General features: G+C 41.9%; 1 protein-coding gene and 2 long non-coding RNA genes across 5 annotated transcripts in view; all 3 read right to left on the bottom strand.

Moving 5' to 3' along the window:
• Nucleotides 1-10,236, bottom strand: part of LOC310721031 (catenin alpha-2-like) — a 28,079-nt gene extending 17,843 nt beyond the window's left edge. Inside the window, exons 1-2 of one of the 2 annotated variants that reach the window (XM_083532234.1) lie at nucleotides 9,734-10,236; nucleotides 2,059-2,165 (exon numbers count right to left, since the gene is read on the bottom strand). In XM_083532234.1, the coding sequence (XP_083388360.1) occupies nucleotides 2,059-2,160 (102 nt within the window). In that variant the 5' untranslated portion in view covers nucleotides 2,161-2,165; nucleotides 9,734-10,236. The remainder of the gene's footprint in view (nucleotides 1-2,058; nucleotides 2,166-9,733) is intronic. The other variant, XM_083532235.1, reaches the window with a different exon arrangement.
• Nucleotides 10,237-11,468: 1,232 nt separating this feature from the next.
• Nucleotides 11,469-15,418, bottom strand: LOC310721042. The gene is made up of 4 exons (XR_014531904.1): nucleotides 14,713-15,418; nucleotides 13,345-13,751; nucleotides 12,980-13,097; nucleotides 11,469-12,137 (listed from the first exon to the last, which is right to left on the bottom strand). It is a non-coding gene; the product is annotated as an uncharacterized lncRNA (long non-coding RNA).
• Nucleotides 15,419-16,362: 944 nt separating this feature from the next.
• Nucleotides 16,363-21,426, bottom strand: LOC310721041. Of its 2 annotated transcripts, XR_014531902.1 has the most exons (5): nucleotides 21,143-21,426; nucleotides 19,571-19,724; nucleotides 18,907-19,105; nucleotides 16,535-16,728; nucleotides 16,363-16,423 (listed from the first exon to the last, which is right to left on the bottom strand). It is a non-coding gene; the product is annotated as an uncharacterized lncRNA (long non-coding RNA). The 2 variants fall into 2 exon arrangements; XR_014531903.1 differs by lacking the exon at nucleotides 18,907-19,105.
• Between the last annotated feature and the right edge of the window lie 232 nt (nucleotides 21,427-21,658).

Raw genomic sequence — 21,658 nt, 5'->3', positions numbered from 1 at the left:
GTGTGCTGAAAACAGTTTGGGGGCTGGAAAAGTCGGGTGTCCCAATACTTTTGGCAATATAGTGTGCATTGTAGCATATATGACGTAGTGGTTAGGATGCGGCACTCTCACCGCTGCGGCCCGGGTTCGATCCCCAGTCAGGGAACCAACCCCGGGTCCCTCACAGTGCCGGTCCCAAGCCCCGATAAATGGGGAGGGTTGCGTTAGGAAGGGCATTCAGCGTAAAAACATGTGCCAAATCAAACATGCGGATGATCTGCTGTGGCGCCCCCTAATGGGAAAAGCCGAAATAAAGTTTTGTAGCATATATAACGTATTGTTCTCTCATGATCAGATTTCTCTGATGACGCTACTAAAAATAAATGGACATTAGACTGCTGAAGATTGTAAAAGGAGCTGTTTATGGCGCTATAATTGCCTTAGGCATGAGAGTGAAAGACAGAGGGAGAAAAAACAAAACGCCTCATTTAAAGCTCCTTGAAACAAAGTCGATCGCATTACTTCAAAAGCCAAGCCATAGAAATCAATCCGTTCCGACACGAGTCGTTTCTCCGAGCCGGGGAAGATGGCCGACCCTCTCGCTTTGTTTATCGGCCTGTTTACTTTGTTCTGCTACATGGTTGGGAGCGATCCATTCCCACAGACGCTCATTAAACTGAAAAAAAAAAAACCTGACAAGTCTGGAGCGAAAGTACAGAAAATCAGAACGGCGGCGCCGTCTGAGGACGTCAAGAAGTCGATACGTCCCAAATAACAAGCGTGCGATTGAACAAAACGTGCACATGATGTGGGCGATTTACAAAGAATAATTGCGTGAATTGTTTTGGGTGCGATGATGAGGTGAGCGAGTACAGTACACCCTGGAGATCACCACTTCAATCCTGAACATAAGCATAACACTGTGTTCAATATAGATATAAACACACACACACACACACACACACACACACACACACACACACACACACACACACACACACACACACACACTTTGTTTAGAAGAAATGTGTAAGAAAAGATCTTGGGTTTAAGAATTAAGTATCAGAGGTCTGAATTTACAGCAAATATGAAACTTCTCGCTCATTTATGTGTATGATGTCATGGCTTTTAAACACTTAGATATAATCTTGATCGATCTTTTTACTACTTAAACCCAGTAGTGGGCTGTCAGGTCCAGCAAGACCTTCTCTGCTGACCTAAACCTAACTTACTTAAATATATTTCTATCTGTCTGTCTGTCTGTCTGTCTGTCTGTCATTTGTTCTTTCTTTCAGCTGAAAATAATTCATTTCTATCATTTTAATTAAAAACAAAACATCTGTCAGACCACATGCTTTTCTATCAGTCTTCCTTCATGTCTTTTTTTTGCCTCTTAACCAATAAACCAAGAAACCAAAATTTATCACCCCTTAACCAACCCACGTTCCGTCTTTCCTTCTTATAATCATTAGGAATTTTAATGTCCCCTTTTTCTTTTTTAAGTTTGTCCTTTTTTATACAAGATGTTTACTGTATCTCTCTCTCTCTCTCTCTCTCTCTCATGAATATTTTTCATGGCAAATATGGAGAAGGGAAGAAAATACGCACCAGAGACACTTTTAAATCAAAGAAACGTAAACACCAGTTACAGGACACAAACCAGTTTACTGTGGGACAACCTGAACGTTTCAGACAGCACGTTCTCCAGCAGAGGTCAAAATTGTCCAAGTTAATAGCCATCACGTCAGTTAGAAACCTTCTACAATTAGTTGTCCTGAACATCGTTTTCAATCACATTCAGGTTCATAAACAAAATACACCAAACATACTCCAGGTGCAAATGTCTGAAAAACTACTGTCACCTTCAAGGATCCTTAAGTCTGGAAAAACATCTACTGTCACCTGGGGATCTCCAGGTCTCAATTACTTGTACTATAACCTACAGATCCTCAGGTCTCACTACAACCAGACTAGACACCATGAAGAACCTCAGATGCCTTTATGTTCTTCACACTATTATCCAGGCTCCACCTTCTTCTCCATTCTCAGCATTATAAAGGAATAAAATGTGAGTCTTACCTGCGTGACCAGTGGCTCCAGCAGCCTCTCCACGGTCAGAGTGCGGATCTCCAGACTCTTGGGGTCCCATTTCAGCAGGATGGGGGACGTAGCACTCGTCATGATTGCTGTGAACGAGAAGAAAGAGGTGTTGAGAATGTGTGTGAGAAATTCAGAAAAGTATTGGGACATTGATTAGGGCTGAATAAATCTCTACAAAATCTAGAGGAACATCTTCTCAAAGGAGTGGAGCTTCTTATAAGAGCAAATGGGCTCTAAATGTGGAATGGGATGTTCAAAAAGCACAAGACCAGGTGTCCAAAAACTTCTGTCCATGCTTTTCCAGACGTCTGATACTCAATTTCTTCCAGTATTGTGATCTGATATTTTCGGTCATATCACCACACCTCCGAGTGCCGCCACTGTGTGTGTGTGTGTAGGTGTAGGTGTGTGTGTGTGTGTAGGTGTAGGTGTGTGTGTGTGTGTGTGTGTGCGTGTGCGTGTGTGTGTTGGATACAGTATGAACAATAGGGAAATACAATGTATGAACTTGTTTGTCTCTTACAAACTCTTTTTTTGTCTCACACACACACACACACACACACACACACACACACTGTAAGCGCCACGACAAATGGACATTCCATCCAGTCCACTAGCAGTCCTTTGTAACATTCCAACACAATCAGTGAAGGCTCCAGACAATGCAGTGATGAAGTCAGGCGAGGGAGTGTAAAATATCGCACAGCCTCCAGAGAACACACACACACACACACACACACACACACACACACCCTCTCACATACACACACACACACACACACACACACACACACCCACACTCCTATACCCATACTCTCACTCACTCACACTCACACACACACACCCTCACTTACACACACACACACACCCTCACTTACACACACACACACACACACACACACACACACACCCTCTCACATACACACACACACACCCACACACACACTCCTATACCCATACTCTCACTCACTCTCACTCACTCACACTCACTCACACTCACTCACACTCACTCACACTCACTCACACTCACTCACACTCACTCACTCACACACACACACCCTCACTTACACACACACACACACACACCCTCTCACATACACACACACACACCCTCTCACATACACACACACACACACACACCCACACTCCTATACCCATACTCTCACTCACTCTCACTCACTCACACTCACACACACACACACACACACACACACACTCACACACACACACCCTCACTTACACACACACACACACACACACCCTCTCACATACACCCTCTCACATACACACACCCTCTCACATACACACACACACACACACACACACACACACCCACACACCCACACACCTATACCCATACTCTCACTCACTCACTCACACACACACACACACACACACACACACACACACACACACACACACACACATACACTGCAGCACAACTCTTTGTATAACCAGTGGCTTTCCCAATGGAGCTACAGTACAGTGAACCCAAACATTTGTCTATTTTTCTGTGTCTTTCTTTTGTTGTTTCTTTATTTTAGTTGAAAATGATTAATTTCAGTCAGCACCGGTATGAGGCATGTGACCCGAACATGGCCCGGTTACTGTGGAGATGGAACCGTGTTTATGGCAGTTCAAATGTAATTTCAGATATCGTAGAATGTATGGTGATAATATTTTCACACACACAGCTGATTCTCATATTCCTGTTTACAACGTGGGTTTATTTCTCTCCATCAACAACGTTTCATCAAACAAATCATTTTCATTTACATAAATAAATAGTAACTATAATATTAAACTTATTTCATATTTCCTCTAAACCTTTTCATGCACAAGACGAGGCCCAACCTCAGCCTTAAGGTATCGCCCCGACTCTCCTGACCTGCCAAACCAACTACCTGCATGTCTTCCCTCACCACATCCATAAACCTCCTCCTTGGTCTTCCTCTTTTCCTCCTTCCTGGTGGCTCCATCCTCAGCATTCTCCTACTGATATACCCCATGTCCCTCCTCTGCACATGTCCAAACCATCTCAATCTCACCTCCCTCACCTTGTCTCCAAAACGTCCTACATGCGCTGTCCCTCTAATAAACTCATTTCTAATCCTGTCCATCATCGTCACTCCCAACAAACATCTCAACATCTTCAGCTCTGCTACCTCCAGCTCTCCAGGCTCTTCTCATCCTGACTTAGTCCTACAGACTTTCGTTCTCCTTCTCATTATTTCTTTGCACTGTGGACTTCAAGTACTTAAACTCCTAATCTAATGAGGAAACTACTTCTCATTAAAGAGCGCGGTTAAAGAAGTGGGCGGGAACTAATGCCCTGTTGAAGCTGCACCTCACTAACCGTCGTGTTCTTCTCAACTCGAGCAAAGCACGTGAAGTCTGCGAGTTAGTGATCATTAAAGTTTTATAAATTTAGTTTGCTGCTTTTTAATTATAGAGTTAGTATTAATGTAAGATCAGTGGAAAGTTAAATGTTACATGTATGTTTCAGCGGCTGTGAGGAGAAACCACCTGACGTCTGCGGCTACAGAAAAGAAATCGATTCCGGCATTAAAACATGGCTGAATGTGGCTCGGGGTTCGGATGTGGTCCGGCTGGTGGCAGGAAAGACAGGAGGAAGAGAACAGAGGCTGAGGACAACAACAGATTAATGGACTTGTGACTTGTTTGGATGTTGAGTTTTGTGCAAAATGTCACTTGTTCTTGAACTGAAATGTTTAGCAGCTTTGTGAAATATGGATATTAACATTCAAGCATTGTTTAGTTGTTGTTGTTGTTGTTTGTTAAAAGGTTTAGTTTAAATATAAATCCAATAAAAACTATTGTTGTTCAGGCAGTTTCTATCTGGGCAAAGGGTCTGTACATCTAATGTCAATCAGTGTCTGTATTACTCCATGTCTTCCTTTGCCTTTCAACCACCCAACAAACAAACAAAAACAACAAATCAACAAACAAACAAACAACCAAAAACAACAAACCAAACAACAAACAAAGAAACTGCACACACACACACACACACACACACACACACACACACACACACAAAAACAACAAACCAAACAACAAACCAACTTTACAACTAAACAAAAAAACATACAAGAAACATACTGACCAACAAACAAACCACTTCACATTGACCAACAAACCAACACTCCTTCTTTCCTTCCTTCTCTTAATCAACTGGAATTTAAAGTCCCTTTATTTACAGCTGCTTACTATTACTATTTTTCTTTCTTTCTTTCTTTCTTTCTTTCTTTCTTTCTTTCTTTTTATGACAAAAACAATTTTTTATTGTTTGACTAATCTGTTTGATAAAGAAAGAAAAGATAATCAAGAAAAATAGGAAAAAGAAAAACAGATGAAGAGAGAAAAGAGGAATAGCAGGAAAACCGAACATGACAGAAAAGGTAACGAACAGAGAAAAAGAAAGAATGAGTAAAAAGTGCGGACCACAAGTTCTTTTCTTCTGTTATTCACTCCCTGTTTTAACCCGTCCCTCCGTCTCCATCAGACTCAGAATAAAGCTGGAGATGAAGCACCTTACAGAGCGAGGAGAGGATGAGAGGAGGAGAGGAGGAGAACGCTCTCTGGTTGTTTCAGCGGTGATGAATGAAGCTTCTCCACCAGCCGGCTCGTTTCTCGGCTTTGGGACTGCAGCAGAATAAAAGATCTGAACGCAGCAGATGATTGAATTATTCTCGTCTGTAATTACTGCTGCCGCTCAAACTAATGAAAAGCCAGACTCAATCATTTCTCTCAAAAATAATTCATCAAGATCCAGCAGGAGAAAATAATCCCAGATCAACTCCTGAACCTTCACCAAAGTCAAAGCTCCACCTGAAATCTATCTCCACCCAAGACCTGCTTTACTACGTGATACAGGAATGTAGAAATGTGGAAAAAAATGTAAATACATAAGACAGGAATGTAAACAGTGAAACGTGAGCAGGAAATGTAGAAACGTGAGGTGGGAAATGAGAATGTAGCAATGTGAGGAGGGAATGTAGACACGTGAGACGGCCACATAGAAACATGAATCAGAAACGTGATTATTTTTCCTACCCGGCTTCTGGATTATTAAACCTGACTGTTTGTTTTTCTAATTACACCCGCAGTGTGAATATTACCACATGATCGTGCGTTGCCATGACAACAGGTTAATAAGTTTGATGGCAGTCTTCGGAATGAAAATATAAATATATAAATATATATATACATATAACAACAGAGGAGAACCTCATCTCCAGGCTCCACAACTCTGGTGTTGAAGTGCTTCCTGCTCCGTTCATGCCGTCAAAGCAGGTGAAAATGTGAGACTGATAAAGGTCATGAGTTAGAGGACATGGGTCACACCCCTGCTTCCTGGTGAGATGAACTGCTTCCTGGTATTTGGGGAAACAGAACAGCTGAAATGTAACTCTGAGTTAAAACATTACAGAAGCTGCAACACCAAACAAATCTCACATCAGCTCTTCTCCTCTGCTTTTATTCCCTCTCTCCAGGATCTCTCCGGGATCTCTCACATCCCAAACCAGGAAGTCACACTGAATGGAGTGATCTGATGGGATGCAAATTGTCCCCTCACCCAGCCTATTGTCTAATCTCTCAGTCCATCTTTTACTCCATTCTTATTCGGTCATTGTTCTGTCCATCTGTCTATCCGTTTATCTGTCCATCTGTCTATTTGTCCAGGTTCTCCCATCCCACTGCCTCTCTGACTTTTTCATTCAACATGTGATTTGAATCTAAAGCTCTTCCTAAATGATTAGATGTTTCCTTCTGCTTTTCCTCACACATCCCGGTTCTCTCGTCTCCTTCTCTGGGATTAATCTGATATTTCACCTCCAACACTTTAATGGGAATTTTTACTGCAGAAAATTACCCAGGACAAACACGCAGACAGACAGACAGACAGACAGACAGACAGACAGACAGACAGACAGACAGACAGACACTAAACAAACAAACTAATACATAAATAAAAAACAAATAAAGAGGCATATGACAAGGAAGCAGATGAAAAGACAGACAGGCAGACAGACAGGCAGACAGACAGACAGGCAGACAGACAGGCAGACAGACAGGCAGACAGACAGGCAGACAGGCAGACTATTTTGATGTGATCTACAGTGTTAAATGTAACTATGAATGAGCAGGTCTGTTTCTCTTGTTAATGAACAGATGTAGTTGAGGTGAAGGTGCGGTAGAAGAGCAATACTGCAGCTTGATTGTGTGTAACTCCAATCTTGATTAGTTTTCTGTTATACACGCACGCACACACACACGCACGCACTTTACACAGGCTTTAACGAAAGACACTTTACACACGGTGTAACGGGTGAAATATGTTGCGCCTCCTTCAGGAGCATAGCGGTATTTTCCCACGGGTAACGGTACAGAATCCTGCCTCAAAAAATGGACGAAGCACAATGTAGTGAAAAACTCCAAAAAATCCTGCTTCAGCACATTAAAAACCTGGAGTGGGAAGAAAATTCACCTCTCAGCAGAACAGTCAGACTTTAAAGCTACAAATGTTTGAAGTTGTCGACCATTCAGGACGTCTACACGCCAAGAAATAATCACGTGTCTCATGCACAGAGCACTACATGCTTTTGGTTCTCTGGTATTTCCTCATTGATTAGAAGGATTTTCATTCACCTAAACTTTACTTCTGGAGTGAAATCCCCAGGATTCCTACATCTACACGATATTCTCCCTCATTCCCAAAGTCTGACATGTCTAATCTGTGGGAGGGATGGATGGATGGATGGATGGATGGATGGATGGATGGATGATCTCCCCCTCTCCCTCCCCCCCTCTCTGAAGAAGCTGAGTTGGAGGGTGGACCCCCATGGAGAAGTGTTCAGGTTTTAAATGCTGATATTAAATCAGAGTGGAGACACTGTACAAACCACCGTTATCAAAAAGAGCTGCTGACCTCCAGTGGAGGATTTTACATGGTATCATCTCTGTGAACTCTTTTATTTCTGTTTTAAACCCTGATGCTACACCTGATTGTCCTTTTTATTCACAGAGAGAAACAGTTTTCATGCTTTTATTCACTGCTCCAGGTTAAAGTCACTGTTTGTGTTTTTTCGGAGCATTTTAAGGTCTTTTTATGTTGATTTTACTGTTCAGTGTTTTATTTTTTGTGTTAAATACGTTAGGAAACAGGTTCAGGTGCCACCTGGTTCATTTTCTCCTCGGTCAGGTGAAGATGGAGAAAAACCTGAGCCGGAAAACCAGATCACACAGAACACTGACTGGGAGACACAAGAATGTTAAAAAGGCTGATCAAATCCAGAGTTTTAACAGATTGTAATTTGTACAGAAGTGTGAATGATGTGTGTGTGTTTAAATGTGTGTGTGTTGGAGAATGTGTTTGTGCTCTGTTACAGACGGAGAATAAACTTTACACCAGAACTGAACTCATTACTCATGTTTTACTCAAATATATAACCTTCTTCATATTTATTTATTTATTCATTTATTATTTAATTTATGAAGTCACTCTAAATTGTATGATGTGCTTAAATAAAGTTTTGTAAAAGTCAAAAAGTCTCTTTCTCTCCCTCCTCCCCCCCCCCCCCTCTCTCTCCTCTGACTTGTTTATTCGATGGGGGTGTGTAACACAACCAAGTCAATAAAAAAAAACTTTCAGCTGCTAAATCTGGTCTGTGACGTGTCACATCGTCTGGATTCCTCCTCAGAGCTTCGGTTACAAGACACACAGGCGTGAAGATCCCATGTGGGGAACGAAGGAGGAAAGATCTACTGTAACGGGACACCAGGGCTGCAGGAAAGACATCTTACTGAAAGACATACGGATTTTGAAAGAAATGGAATGGGGGCGTCTAGCTTCCAAACACATTCGTCCAGTTGTGTGTAAAATGCAGCATGCAACATTAAAGACTTTGTTGTCTGATGTTTCCAGAGGAACCCATAAAGAACCCCTGAGGAAACACCTGGGAACGCTTGTTGAACCTCAGGAACCCATGAGAAACCCCTAAGGAACCCAAAAATTGGAGCTCATCCTTGTTCTCATCAACGCTTCCAAGAAAATTCCACAAAAAATAAATGATGTCGCCGTGAACACGAAACAGATTTTTTTAAATGCAGCATCACCTCCAGGATCAGCACGAGCGACGTGAACACAAAAGCGCGCGGGAGATCTCTGAGGCAGCGCGTGCAAACCGGATACACATTACCGCATCATGCATCACATCTTCCTGTTCTGTCCTGTCCTTCTTTCTTTCTTTCTTTTTCTCATTTTATTAGACATGCAGTCGGTGTGCTGCAGACTGTATGTTTAGCTCAGGGTAGCATGCATGCTAACAGGCTGGAGCGGCAGCAGAATGGGGATGGATATAGACGGATGGATGAAGAAAGAGAGGGGGATGAACAGAGAGATGGACGGATGAAGCGTGCACGTGAAAAATCAGAGCGGTCCATTTTGCTCGCGGGCACGCGCGCACATTTTTATCCTCCTATAATAATAATGATGATAATGCATTTCCACTTCAGGGCAATAAAAAGAAAGAAAGAAAGTGTGTGTGTATGTGTGTGTGTGTGTGTGTGAGAGAGAGAGAGAGAGAGAGAGAGAGAAAGGAGCACGCGACCCACGCCTAAGATCCTTTACCTTTTTTCCGAGATGATGAGAGATGCGAGCGCGCGCGCGGCCGTTATTCCGTTTAGATGATCGGATGAGGACCGAAATAAATAATTAATAATGATAAAAATAAATAAATAATAAGTACAATAAAAACACGCCTCCTTTGGGGGGTGGAAGGAAAAAAAACACCAGCACGCCCCGGAAAACGGTGGATAAAAATCCTCCTCGTGCTGCTCTGATTATTATCAAAAATAAATTCCCAACGAATCCACGCCGGTCTTTTCCTTCTTCTTGTGTTCCTCTTTCTTCTCCTTGTTCTTTTCCAGGAGGAGGTAAAAGCTCTGAGCTGCTGCCGCTCCCTGCCAAATAATGAGTCCGCTTCTGTCAGAAAAGCAGGTGCCGAGAGCGCGTGTGCACGGTGCGCGTTCACGCTCGGGAATCTCAACCGACCACTAAGGCCAAAGGGGGAAGTGCAGAAGAGGGGAAAAAAAACAGGGGGAGGAAGAAAAGGAGGGGTGTGGATGGGAGGTGGGGTTTTTGCGCATGCGCATTGCGGCATCGCACTGAGCGCAACCTAGCGTGAGTCGGGAGCGACATCACTACTGCCAAATAGTGAGTAAGAGAGAGAGAGAGAGAGAGAGAGAGAGAGAGAGAGAGAGAGAGAGAGAGACTTTTTTTGACTTACACTCCTTTATTTAACATAAGACAGCATAAGTCACGTTATGTTCTGGATGGTATCAGGTAATAAAAGTCAAATAAATAAATAAATAAAATAAGACAATGAGAGAAAATGGAGGTTTATTTGATTATTTAGCTGAGTTCTGGTGCAAATTACAATTCTTTCTCTTTTAATGAACACAGAGATCTTCAGATCCCCCATACTCTTGTAGAAGTTAAAATCAACAACAATCCTGGATTTTGTAAGTCTGGAGAAGATCCTGAAAGCATCACAGTCAGTGTTTTGGGTTATTTTGTTTATGTATGTGGCCATTTTCTCCTGCCCAAAAATAAAATTAATCAACTGACACATAAACCATAAATGCCATCATCACTGTCTGATTCAGCTTCATCTGCCTTTTACTCTGTTTTGCCCTGTTTTTTCTGTCCTCTACCTCGTTTCTTCCTCTTTGTTGTAACTTTAAACAGAGGCTCATCTTCCATCTCCACGTCTCCACATTTAGTTCCTCAAGACCTTCATTTAAGACCATAAAAACCATCCTCCTGAAAGACCAAGTGCTTAACCTGTGGGGACTTACAGCCGAGGGGATTTTCTTCACGGGGGAGACGGTTCACCCGTACCAAGACAGATCTTTCACAATCACCTCATCACTGATAAAAGAAGGGACATTAGATAACAACGTTTTAGCAGGAGAACTGAGAGGAGAAACCAGTAAACACTCACTATTAATAACAATTCATTTCTGGATCAGTTTATTCACTTTATCAAGATTATTCAGGAAAACAACAATAACACTGTTCATGTAGGAGGCAGAGACAATGTTCGCTAACACACACTCCTGTACACTCACACACACACACACACACACACACACACACACACACACACACACACACACACACACACACACTAGATATATCCTAGATGTTTAAGGAAAAGAAACTCCTAAAAACCGCCGAAAAAAATTGCCAACACGCCAACCGCTCTCACGCGCTCTACACGCCACGTTCACCCTTCCCGCGCATGCGCATCTAATGGAGAGTCTCACAAAGCCATCTCCATTAGATGCTATAGAGCTCCGGCTTTACTGCACCCCAGACCTCCTCATCTCCCCTACATCGGTAACCACCATCGGTGACTTTACTAACACCCATGTAGATGAAGAAATCGAAACAAGGACACTCCAAAATCTGGTGAAACATTTTTCCAGAAGAGTGGTGGCTATTATACTAAATATGGACAAGGATGCTCAAAATAAGCACATGCCAGTATCTAATGCTCAGGTGTTCACAATCTTCACAAACAATATATTGATGTATGTGTGAGAGAGAAGCTGAGGTCACCACAGGAGGCCATAGTGAAGTTTCTTATCTGTTCAGGAAACACATTTCAGGCGAAGTCCAGCTGAACACCACGCCCTGGCTCTGAGTGATGACCTCATAACCATGACATTGTCCCGTGGGAGCTGTTGATTCCAGAGCCTCATGATTCTCTCTCTACTGCATCGTCTCTGGAAAAGCTTTCTAACCGCTTCATCTCCTGCGGGAAAGAGAAAAAGTTTATAATAATCAACCCAAACTGAACTTAATTTCCCATAAGATTCAGCAGCACTTGGGGTCGTGTAGAGAAAAACCTCTGCAGAGATTCTAAAGGACATTTTAACTCAAGAGCTTCTTTTCTCCCCACAGCGAGATCACGTCACCTCCAGAGCTGGAGGCTGTTCCTCATACACACACGAGGACTTTGTATAAGCTTAGGGGGGAAAAAGTAAAAAATGAAGAATTAGCTACGCATAATGAGGTTCTCAGCCTCTTCCATCTCAGCTGCACAGAGGAACTGAAGGGTGAGGTGGAGTGTGTGTGGTGTGTGTGTGTGAAGTGTGCGTGTGGAGTGTGTGTGTGTGTGTGTGGAGTGTGTGGAGTGTGTGTGTGTGTGTGTGGAGTGTGTGGAGTGTGTGTGGAATGTGTGTGTGGAGTGTATGTGAAGTGTGAGTGTGGAGTGTGTGTGTGTGTGTGTGTGTGTGTGTGTGTGTGTGTGTGTGTGTGTGTGTGTGTGTGTGGAGTGTGTGTGTGTGTGTGTGTGTGTGTGTGTGTGTGGAGTGTGTGTGTGTGTGTGTGTGTGTGTGTGTGTGTGTGTGTGTGTGGAGTGTGTGTGTGTGTGTGTGTGTGTGTGTGTGTGTGTGTGTGTGTGTGTGTGTGTGGAGTGTGTGTGTGTGTGTGTGTGTGTGTGTGTGTGTGTGTGTGTGTGTGGAGTGTGTGTGTGTGTGTGTGTGTGTGTGTGTGTGTGTGTGTGTGTGTGTGTGTGTGTGTGTGGAATGTGTGGCGTGTGTGTGTGTTTCATATGAATAATTTTTTTATTAAAGATGATGAAATGTGCTGCTTAAATGAATTTGTGTTAACATAAATATTAACGATTTAATTCAATTTCAACAGGATCTAGTGGAACATCTGGAAGAGTGGAGCTTATTCTAACAGAAAATGGAGAATAAATGTGGACTGGGAACTCGGTGTGTGGTTACCACAGGATTATGCGCTGGTGTGAAAAAGACACAACCCTGATAAGATCCTGTAGTGGAACAGTTCACAGTTCCTGACCTGCAGGAGATGTGCAGTGATATAGGCCATGGCTTATTATAGTCCTGCTGCTGCACAGACGGCTAGAGTTAGCTTCCTGTTCTACATGTCCTCAGCGGTTTACAGGGGACGTAGCGAGCTGCATTCAGCACACAATTCATCTCTAATCTGAGGTGATCTTTCTGCAAATTAAAAAAAAAGTTCTAACAACTAAATCCTGTTTAAACTAAAAGCTGAATGTTTTAAATTTATCAAATAAAAAACAAACAATGGACAAGAATACAGGGGACATGAAAACAAGGGCTGAAGTATAAGAGACAACAGGTAGACAAATAGACATGGACGCATAAGTTCCCAGACTGTGTTTCTGCTGCAGGATTACCCACTTTACCACTAAATCCTGAGTGTGTCCTCCAGCTGTTTCAGTGCACACATGTGGACAGCTGTATTCAGCCTCAGTTAGGAGAGTGTAATAATCATCACACACAGGAACATGAGGGACAGAGACATGCTGAGAGATATGAAGGAACAACACTTTATTCCCAAAAGTCGACTAAACTTTCAGTGGATTTCTCAGAAAGTCTGGAATCTTTTCTCCTGAGTTGTAAAGCAGCGGCTCATAAATGTGTCTTTATTTCCTTTCTCTTTTGTATAATTATTGATTTTCATCTCAGCCCCGTCGCATCTTCTCTCTCGCTGTTGCATTGAACTTCAATTCAAATCAGGGTCGAAAAGATCCCCTGAGGACCCCTGATGCGTCCACGTCCCTCAATAAATGTGTGACGTCCTGAACCTGACGTGAAGATCACAAAAAAGCGCTCAGTCATCTTTCTGTTCATCCGTCCATTCGCCATCTGGAGAGGCTTTCATGAGGCCACGCACACACACACACACACGCACGCACGCACACACACGGCACACACACACACACACGCACGCACACCACACGGACACACACACACCGCACGCACGCACACACACACCGCACGCACGCACACACACACACGCGCAGAATCACACGCACGCACGCACGCCCACAAACACAAACACACACATACACACAAACACACACACACACACGCACGCACACCACACACACACACACACACACACACACACACACACACACACACACACACGCACGCATGCACGCACACACACATGGCACACACACACACACGCACGCACACCACACGGACACACACACACCGCACGCACGCACACACACACCGCACGCACGCACACACACACACGCGCACAATCACACGCACGCACGCCCACAAACACAAACACACACATACACACAAACACACACACACACACACACACACACGCACGCACGGACACACACATACACACAAACACACACATGCGCGTGCACACACACACACACACACACACACACACACACACATATAAAAAGCATTTCTAAATGCACGTCTGAGCCTCACATCACACGCCTCAGCAGAATTCTTAGACAGAAACTTGAGCATTTGAAAAAGATGTAAAACAGAGAAATATTCATCTGATAAAAGATCTGAAAAGTTGGAGGTTTGGTTTAGACCCGAAGTGAATGGAAAACAAATGCTAATGTTGCCTTCTCAATATGGGATGTAGAATCTTTACACATGTTCAGAATGAAAACGTTACTGCAATGTTTTCACAAACATTATGTAGAAATCATGAAGAAATATATACATGTGTATACACTCTTTGGCCAAAATGATTGGAACACGCGACTTTTCCAGCCGTACATGGTTCTTCATCAAACTGGTGCCATGGAACGTTGGAGATGCATAATTGTATAAGATGTGTTAGCATGGAGTTTTCCCTTGAACTAGGAGACCCAAATGTGTTCCAGCAGGACCCACAAAGCCAGCTTCATGAAGATTGGGTGGAGTGGAAAATCTGCTACAACGCTCAACCCTTCGGACTGAACTGGGACACTGGTTGCACCTCAGGCGAAAAGGGACTAACTTTAGATTATGATGTACTATGAGGTAATGAAGATGCTCCAGTGTCTTCCAAGACACAGTACAGTATATGCAGCTTCTTCCGTTGTGTCTCCTTTCACCAAAAGATCCAGAGCCGATTCCTCAACGTCTACTGCGGTGCTGATTTGTGTGATGTTAGTGTCACTTATTGGTCTAATAAAGTTCCAGACGCAATGTGAAGTCAATTACAGCCTGCAGCAGTGATGGATAATGTCTAGCTAAGTGACAGGCTAAGTGACCACCAGCAGAGTGGTACATCGGTAAAATCCATCCTGCTCAGCTAGAATCATTCAGACCCGAGTCCTAGAATGTTCTGAGTGAGCAACAGAAAAATATAAAAATGTAAAGACATTAATAACAGGAAAATGCTGCTGTAGCTTGAATAAGGCCTGATTTGAGCAAGGCCAAAACATAGATCAGTTTGAGTTCATTCTTCAGTTCTTTTCCTAAAAGTTCCTACAAACCTGGAGGTACAGAATTGTATAGAACGTCTGTGGGTGTGAAATATTCACTTCATTTGAACCCAAACCTGTTCCAGCATCACACAGATTGCACAAAGCCAGCTCAGGTGTCCAAAAACTTTTGCCATATAGTGTGAATGATAATTACAGGCAGATACTTCATCATGAAGTACCATCAGGGAAATCCCTGACTGTCCCCAAATTTATTCTGCAGCAGGACAATCATACAGCCAATGTCATTAAGAACTATCTTTACTGTTGAGAAGAATAAGGAGTCAATATCATCAAACCTGTCTGGTGTTACATAAAGAGACAGACAGCAAGTTAGAACAACGAGCAAACATGAAATTCTGCGTGAAATCTGCCAGAACGACATTTGACATGACATAAGTTTGACAGGAGAGATCAAGAAGACCTTCAACAAGCTGAAGAGCCTCAAACATCAAAACCGTTTGGCAACTTTTGCATTATGATCGTCGGAGAACCACAGTGATCCACGTGATCCACATAATCCACATGATACACGTCATCCACATAATTCACATGATCCACCTGATCCACATCCTCATTTCTGCACCCACCCAAATCGGCAGATTTGTGGACTTGACATGCTTTGAAAAGAAGACTTCCAGGACACGTTCCAGAAGAACACCGGAGCACTGTATTCTGAACCAGAAGGTGATAGTGTGTGAATGTAGATAAATAAAGTACTTTCGTGTAAACAGAGCTTGTCTCCAAACTTGTTGTTGATACCACCTCGTGTATATACAGTATCTCACAAAACATTTAGATTTACAGCATTTATCAGAAGCTCTTATCCAGAGCGACGTACAAAAGTGCTTTGAGTCTTCAGTAATGAATAAATCTACACTGTACACAAGATTACACACTTAATATAAGTGTGTAATCTTAATTGCAGTGGACGAATATCGTTCAGGGGAAGACCTGCCAGCAGAGAGCTGCAGTAGTCCAGCCTCAAAATGACAAGACTGAACAAGCACCTGGGCAGCCTGTATGGACAGAAATGGTCAAATCCTTCAGATGTTATAGAGAAGAAATCGACAAGAACGAGCAACATTAGCAACATGTGCGAAGAAGGACAGTTGATTGTCCATAGTTACCCCGAGGTTACGAGCAGTGGCTGAAGGGGAGAGCAGAGAGTCATGAAGTGTTATTTGAAGATCTTGACCTGGAGATGAATCACCTGGGATGACCAGCAGTTCCGTTTAGCTGGGGTTGAGTTTTAGTTGATGAGCACTCATCCATTAAGATATGTCCACCAAGCATGCCGAGATCTGAGCAGAAGCTGTGGTATCTGTTGGTGAGTACAAAATTCAATTCAATTCAATTCATTTTTATTTGTATAGCGCTTTTAACAATGAACATTGTCTCAAAGCAGCTTTACACAGATAATGCGGTGATTAAAAATGAATATGTTCTTTATGAGTAAGTTTGTCCCTGATGAGCAAGCCGGTGGTGACTGGCGACTGTGGCAAGGAAAAACTCCCCGAGATGGCATAAGGAAGAAAAGTGAGTACACCCCTCACATTTCATCAGTACAAATTTACGGTCCTTTAAAAATAACTCAGCAGTCTAAATAACTGCCAACAAAAGTGAGTCCACCCTCAGTGAACGTGTCAAAACTGTGTGTAAAGTGTGAATATTGTGTGGAGCACATCGTTATCTCACTGCTTTAATCCTCCTGGGTGTGGAATTCACCAGAGCTGCACAGGTTGTTGCTGTAATCCTCTTCCACTCCTCAATAATCACATCACAGAGCTGTTGGATGTTACACACATATACACATTTAAATAAGAAAAATATCATGTTTGTTTTCAACTTTGTGGCACTCACACTCAAGACTCCTACCATAAATGCTAAATAAACATCTCAGATTTTTTAACGTCCACTCCACACGTCTCTGCAAATGAGCAGTTACTATACAAATAACATGCATGAACAAATCAATCATTGATAGCTTTCATATTAAACCTGCCATCTGGAGCAACAATACTGTCAGAGCTGCTTCTACTGGGAATTCCTTCTGACCAAACACAATCAGGAGTTTAAGATAAAATTAGAATATCTGTACAGGGTCTTCTGTCACTAAGGGCCCTGACTGCAAATATGAACCATATCTCGAGAATGAGCTTCAGTTCATGGCTGGCAGAACAGTTTGCATTAAAGTGTGATAAATCAAGCAGCATGGCATGCTATTAAAGCTCACTGAGACAGAGGAAGGTGGATCTGAACTACCGGGATGATTTACTGTTATGACTGTTAGGGTCCAGTTGAACATGCACCAGACTTGCCTATGAAAGCTTCATAAGTGGATTGAAAAGACTCTGGGAACCTTCTTGCTTTGCAAAAAATCAGAGTGACTACCTCAGGAGGGCAGAGAGTTAAAGCAAAGTCCTCAGCTGGACATTTGTTTCATGATTGTTGGTGGAGCACAGAACAGAACAGAACAAAACACATATCCATCCACTCTGACAGGGAAGAGATGATACACCAACCTGCTGACTCCCATATTCTACACTTAACCTTTGTGCTCTGCATACATGAATATTAATGATCATCTTCTCTCATTTTCCCCCTGAACTGCTCTGATCAATCTTATTTTTGAGCAACACTGTGCTTACTCAGACATTCAACACTTGTTTACCCATGCAATGCATTTTTACCTGTGAAGAAGAATACTGCAGTGGAGTTTTAAAAGAAAAGGAATGCAGAACAAGATCTGGTTTATGCATTTTGAACATCTTATTCCACATTTAGTCTCCATTTGCTGTGAAAAAGAAAACCCTCCTCTTCTGGGAAGAGTTTCATCAGATTTTGGTGTGAGTTTGATTCTTGGTGAGCAATTACAGGAAAAAGTTATTTAAATGTTCCTCATTTTCTACAGGGTTCAGTACAGAACCTGCAAAATGAAGAACTGTCTTTAGATGCTGTTACTCCTGACATTTCAGCTGGACAGAAGTATAATAGATGTCATGTCAGTTAAAGAGAAATGGAAAAATGTGGAGTAAATGCAGATGATAAGACAAAATAATGTTCTGTTTAAAATTAATGCACATTTGATGAAAAGCATCTCAATGATTACTGACGAATTCATATATATTTATATAAAAAATGTATATTAAATAAAAAAGCCACACCACCTTCCACTTTCTCCTTTAGAACATTCAGTCCAGGCATAAGTATAAAAAATTCATAAAAGATTTGAATCTTGCGCCGGATCTCGTTATTCCCACCTGAAAAGCCAAAAGTGCCATTTTTATTTTTCTCATCCATTTAAAATGATAAAAAAAATCTATGTAATATTCAGAGATGAGCGGTGCGTATGAATGCAGCTCATTATATTTTTTTCATCTTTCCTTATCTGCACGTTTTTCTAACCTGTACATGGAAATTTCAATCATTAAATAAAATACCCACTCAGTGCTGTTTTATTTCTTTTTTTTCTCCCTTATTTTTTTTCCAGTAAACCCACAATATATCATCTGATGCACGCAGGACTCAGGTCCTCTTCATTGATTTTTTTCTCTATAATCGATGCATTGTGTAAGGTAGACGCTGTCCGAGGTGCTGAGCTTCTCCTCTTATGCAGGTGGAGCTGTGTCTTTCCTAAACACTGGGCTTTACTGCATCATCTAAGTGACAACTACTGATCAAATATTGTTTTATTTGCTCTAAAACATTAAACAAACAATATAGAAACAAATAAACAGCAAACCCAAACATCGGAGAAAACAATCTAACAAATGCTTGTAAGATTCAGCTGCGTAAATTGATTTGTGATGCCATTATGTTTTTCTCTTGTTCCATTGTCAGTTTTAATTGTAACTTTGGTCACTCGGTAATTAACGAGTTGTTTGCATTTATTTGTTTATTTATTTATTCTGAATCCAATCCATCTGATATATTATGCAAAATCAGATATTTCAATCATGTCAGCTGCACAAACTTGGTTGAATTAAATACTGAAACTGAAATAGAAGTAACATGAAGGAATAATCAATATTTTCTACCTGTATATTCTTTCTTTCTTTCTTTCTTTCTTTCTTTCTTTCTTTCTTTCTTTCTTTCTTTCTTTCTTTCTTTCTTTCTTTCTTTCTTTCTTTCTTTCTCTTTTAACACAAGCTGTTTTGACTCACCAGCTGTAATGGGACACCTGACTGTCCCATCTATATGCAGTTCTTCTCCTAACAAAGTTGGAGGCACACAATTGTCTTTGGATGCATGGATTTTCCCTTCACTTTGAGCTCCATGAAGAAAATCTTTCCATGGGTTGGAGTGGAAGATCTTTGGCTGTAAAACACCTGGGATTAATTGGAATGCCCCACATGCTTCCTCACATCACCTACATCAGTATTTGGCCAGCCTGAATCACCCAAATCTCCAGAAATCTAATGAGTCGAGAGAGTCAAGAAGCTTTTATTGTCATTTCAACCCTATATAGCTGATGCAGTACACAGTGAAATGAAACAACGTTCCTCCTGAACCCAGGTGCTACATAGAACAACATAAAACAAACAGTACAGAACAGAAGAACACAGGGCCGAGAACTAAGATCCTCACCACATAAAGTGCATGTGTGCAGCTGGTGCAAACAGTGCAAAAGACAACACAAGACAGTGCAAGACAACACAGGACAGTGCAGGACAATACACAATACACAAAATATAAAATTAAAAATAGAAATAGCTCCGCCAGTAAAACCTGTCGTAACAGAATAAGGTGCAGTGTAAACAGAAAGATGTAAACAGAATTTGTGCAATTCAGCAGCAGCAGCAATCAAAAATAAAGTGAACAGTGACCAAAGGATTTGGACAGAATATTGTGCAAAATAACAAGTCCCGGAATCAGCAACAGACGGCATGTAAACATTTTGCGATCGTGAAAAGTGTGATTGGTATTGAAAACCTGGGTGAGCGAAGTGTATGATGGGTGTTGAGTCTGGTTTTTGCGGATCAGTCACACGTGTGTGTGTGTGTGTGTGTGTGTGTGTGTGTGTGTGTGTGTGTGTGTGTGTGTGTGTGTGTGTGTGTGTGAGAGAGAGTTCAGTTCAGTTCTTTGTTGAGGAGCCTGATGGCTTGCGGGAAAAAACTGTTGCACAGTCTGGATGTGGCGGCCCGAATGCTTCGGAACCGTTTCCCTGATGGTAGAAGTGTGAAAAGTGTGTGTGACGGGTGTGTGTGATCGTCCACAATGCTGTGTGCTTTGCAGATGCAGCGTGTAGTGTAGATGTCCATGATAGAGGGGAGAGAAATTCCGATAATCTTCTCAGCTGTCCTCACTATCCTCTGTAGGGTCTTGCGGTCCGAGACCAGGTGCACCTGGAACACCTTCCCAGAAGAGTGTAGGTTATTATTAGAGCAAATAGGGATTAGATTTGAAATATGATGTTCGAAAAGATGCATGCTCATGTGTCCACAAACGTTTTGTCCGTATAGTGCAGAATTTAGGTTGTTACACTAACTAACCAGCAGATGGAGATGTTTTTCTTAATAACAACTGAAACGATGCTGAAGAAATGCCACAAGGTGACACTCCAGTTTCACAGAGAACTTTTTAGATCCAAGCCTGAGGTCTCAGATCCAGATATAGAAAACACTCAGTCAGAGTATTGGAAATCCCATGAAAATGTACACACTAATGCTCATTTCTTCACATAATTAACATAACTATTGCTGATGAACATCAGCAGTGCTAAAGAGGATCTTCACCTGGCTTTTCATCGCATGGTTTAAGACTGATAGATCAGATTACATTTCAGTGTTGCCAAGCTTGGGAAGTAAAAATGATCGATGGAACTCAACAATGGAATGAACCATGAGGATGCGACACTTTCTCTCAAAGGCACAGAGAGCATCCGTTTGATCTCATATCCAGATTGTCATATTTATACAGATCTTGTTTGCACCTAGAAGGAAGAGAAAATGGTGCTGAACAATCTGCCTTGAACAAGCATCAAATCTACTGTATTTCTAAAGATCTCAATATCTATAGCAGTATATCTCCACACAGCAAACAATCAAATTCAGAAACACACACTGATGGAAGAAGTTTTCAGTGTCAGGGGGAAAAGTTAAAACCTTCATTAAAGAATAACTGCTTTAAGTGTTAATCTTTACTTACTAAAATTGTAATCTGCACATGTTTATTTCAATCTGCTACAAAAATGCAATGTGAAATAATATCACATAAACTGCAGTGAAGAATGAGAGGAGAAGATATGATTT

This window comes from Silurus aristotelis (assembly GCF_946808225.1).
Source record: "Silurus aristotelis genome assembly, chromosome: 27".
Taxonomy (NCBI): Eukaryota; Metazoa; Chordata; class Actinopteri; order Siluriformes; family Siluridae; genus Silurus; species Silurus aristotelis.
The sequence above is the reverse complement of the archived record's forward strand: the minus strand, read 5'-3'. Positions and strand labels throughout refer to the sequence as shown.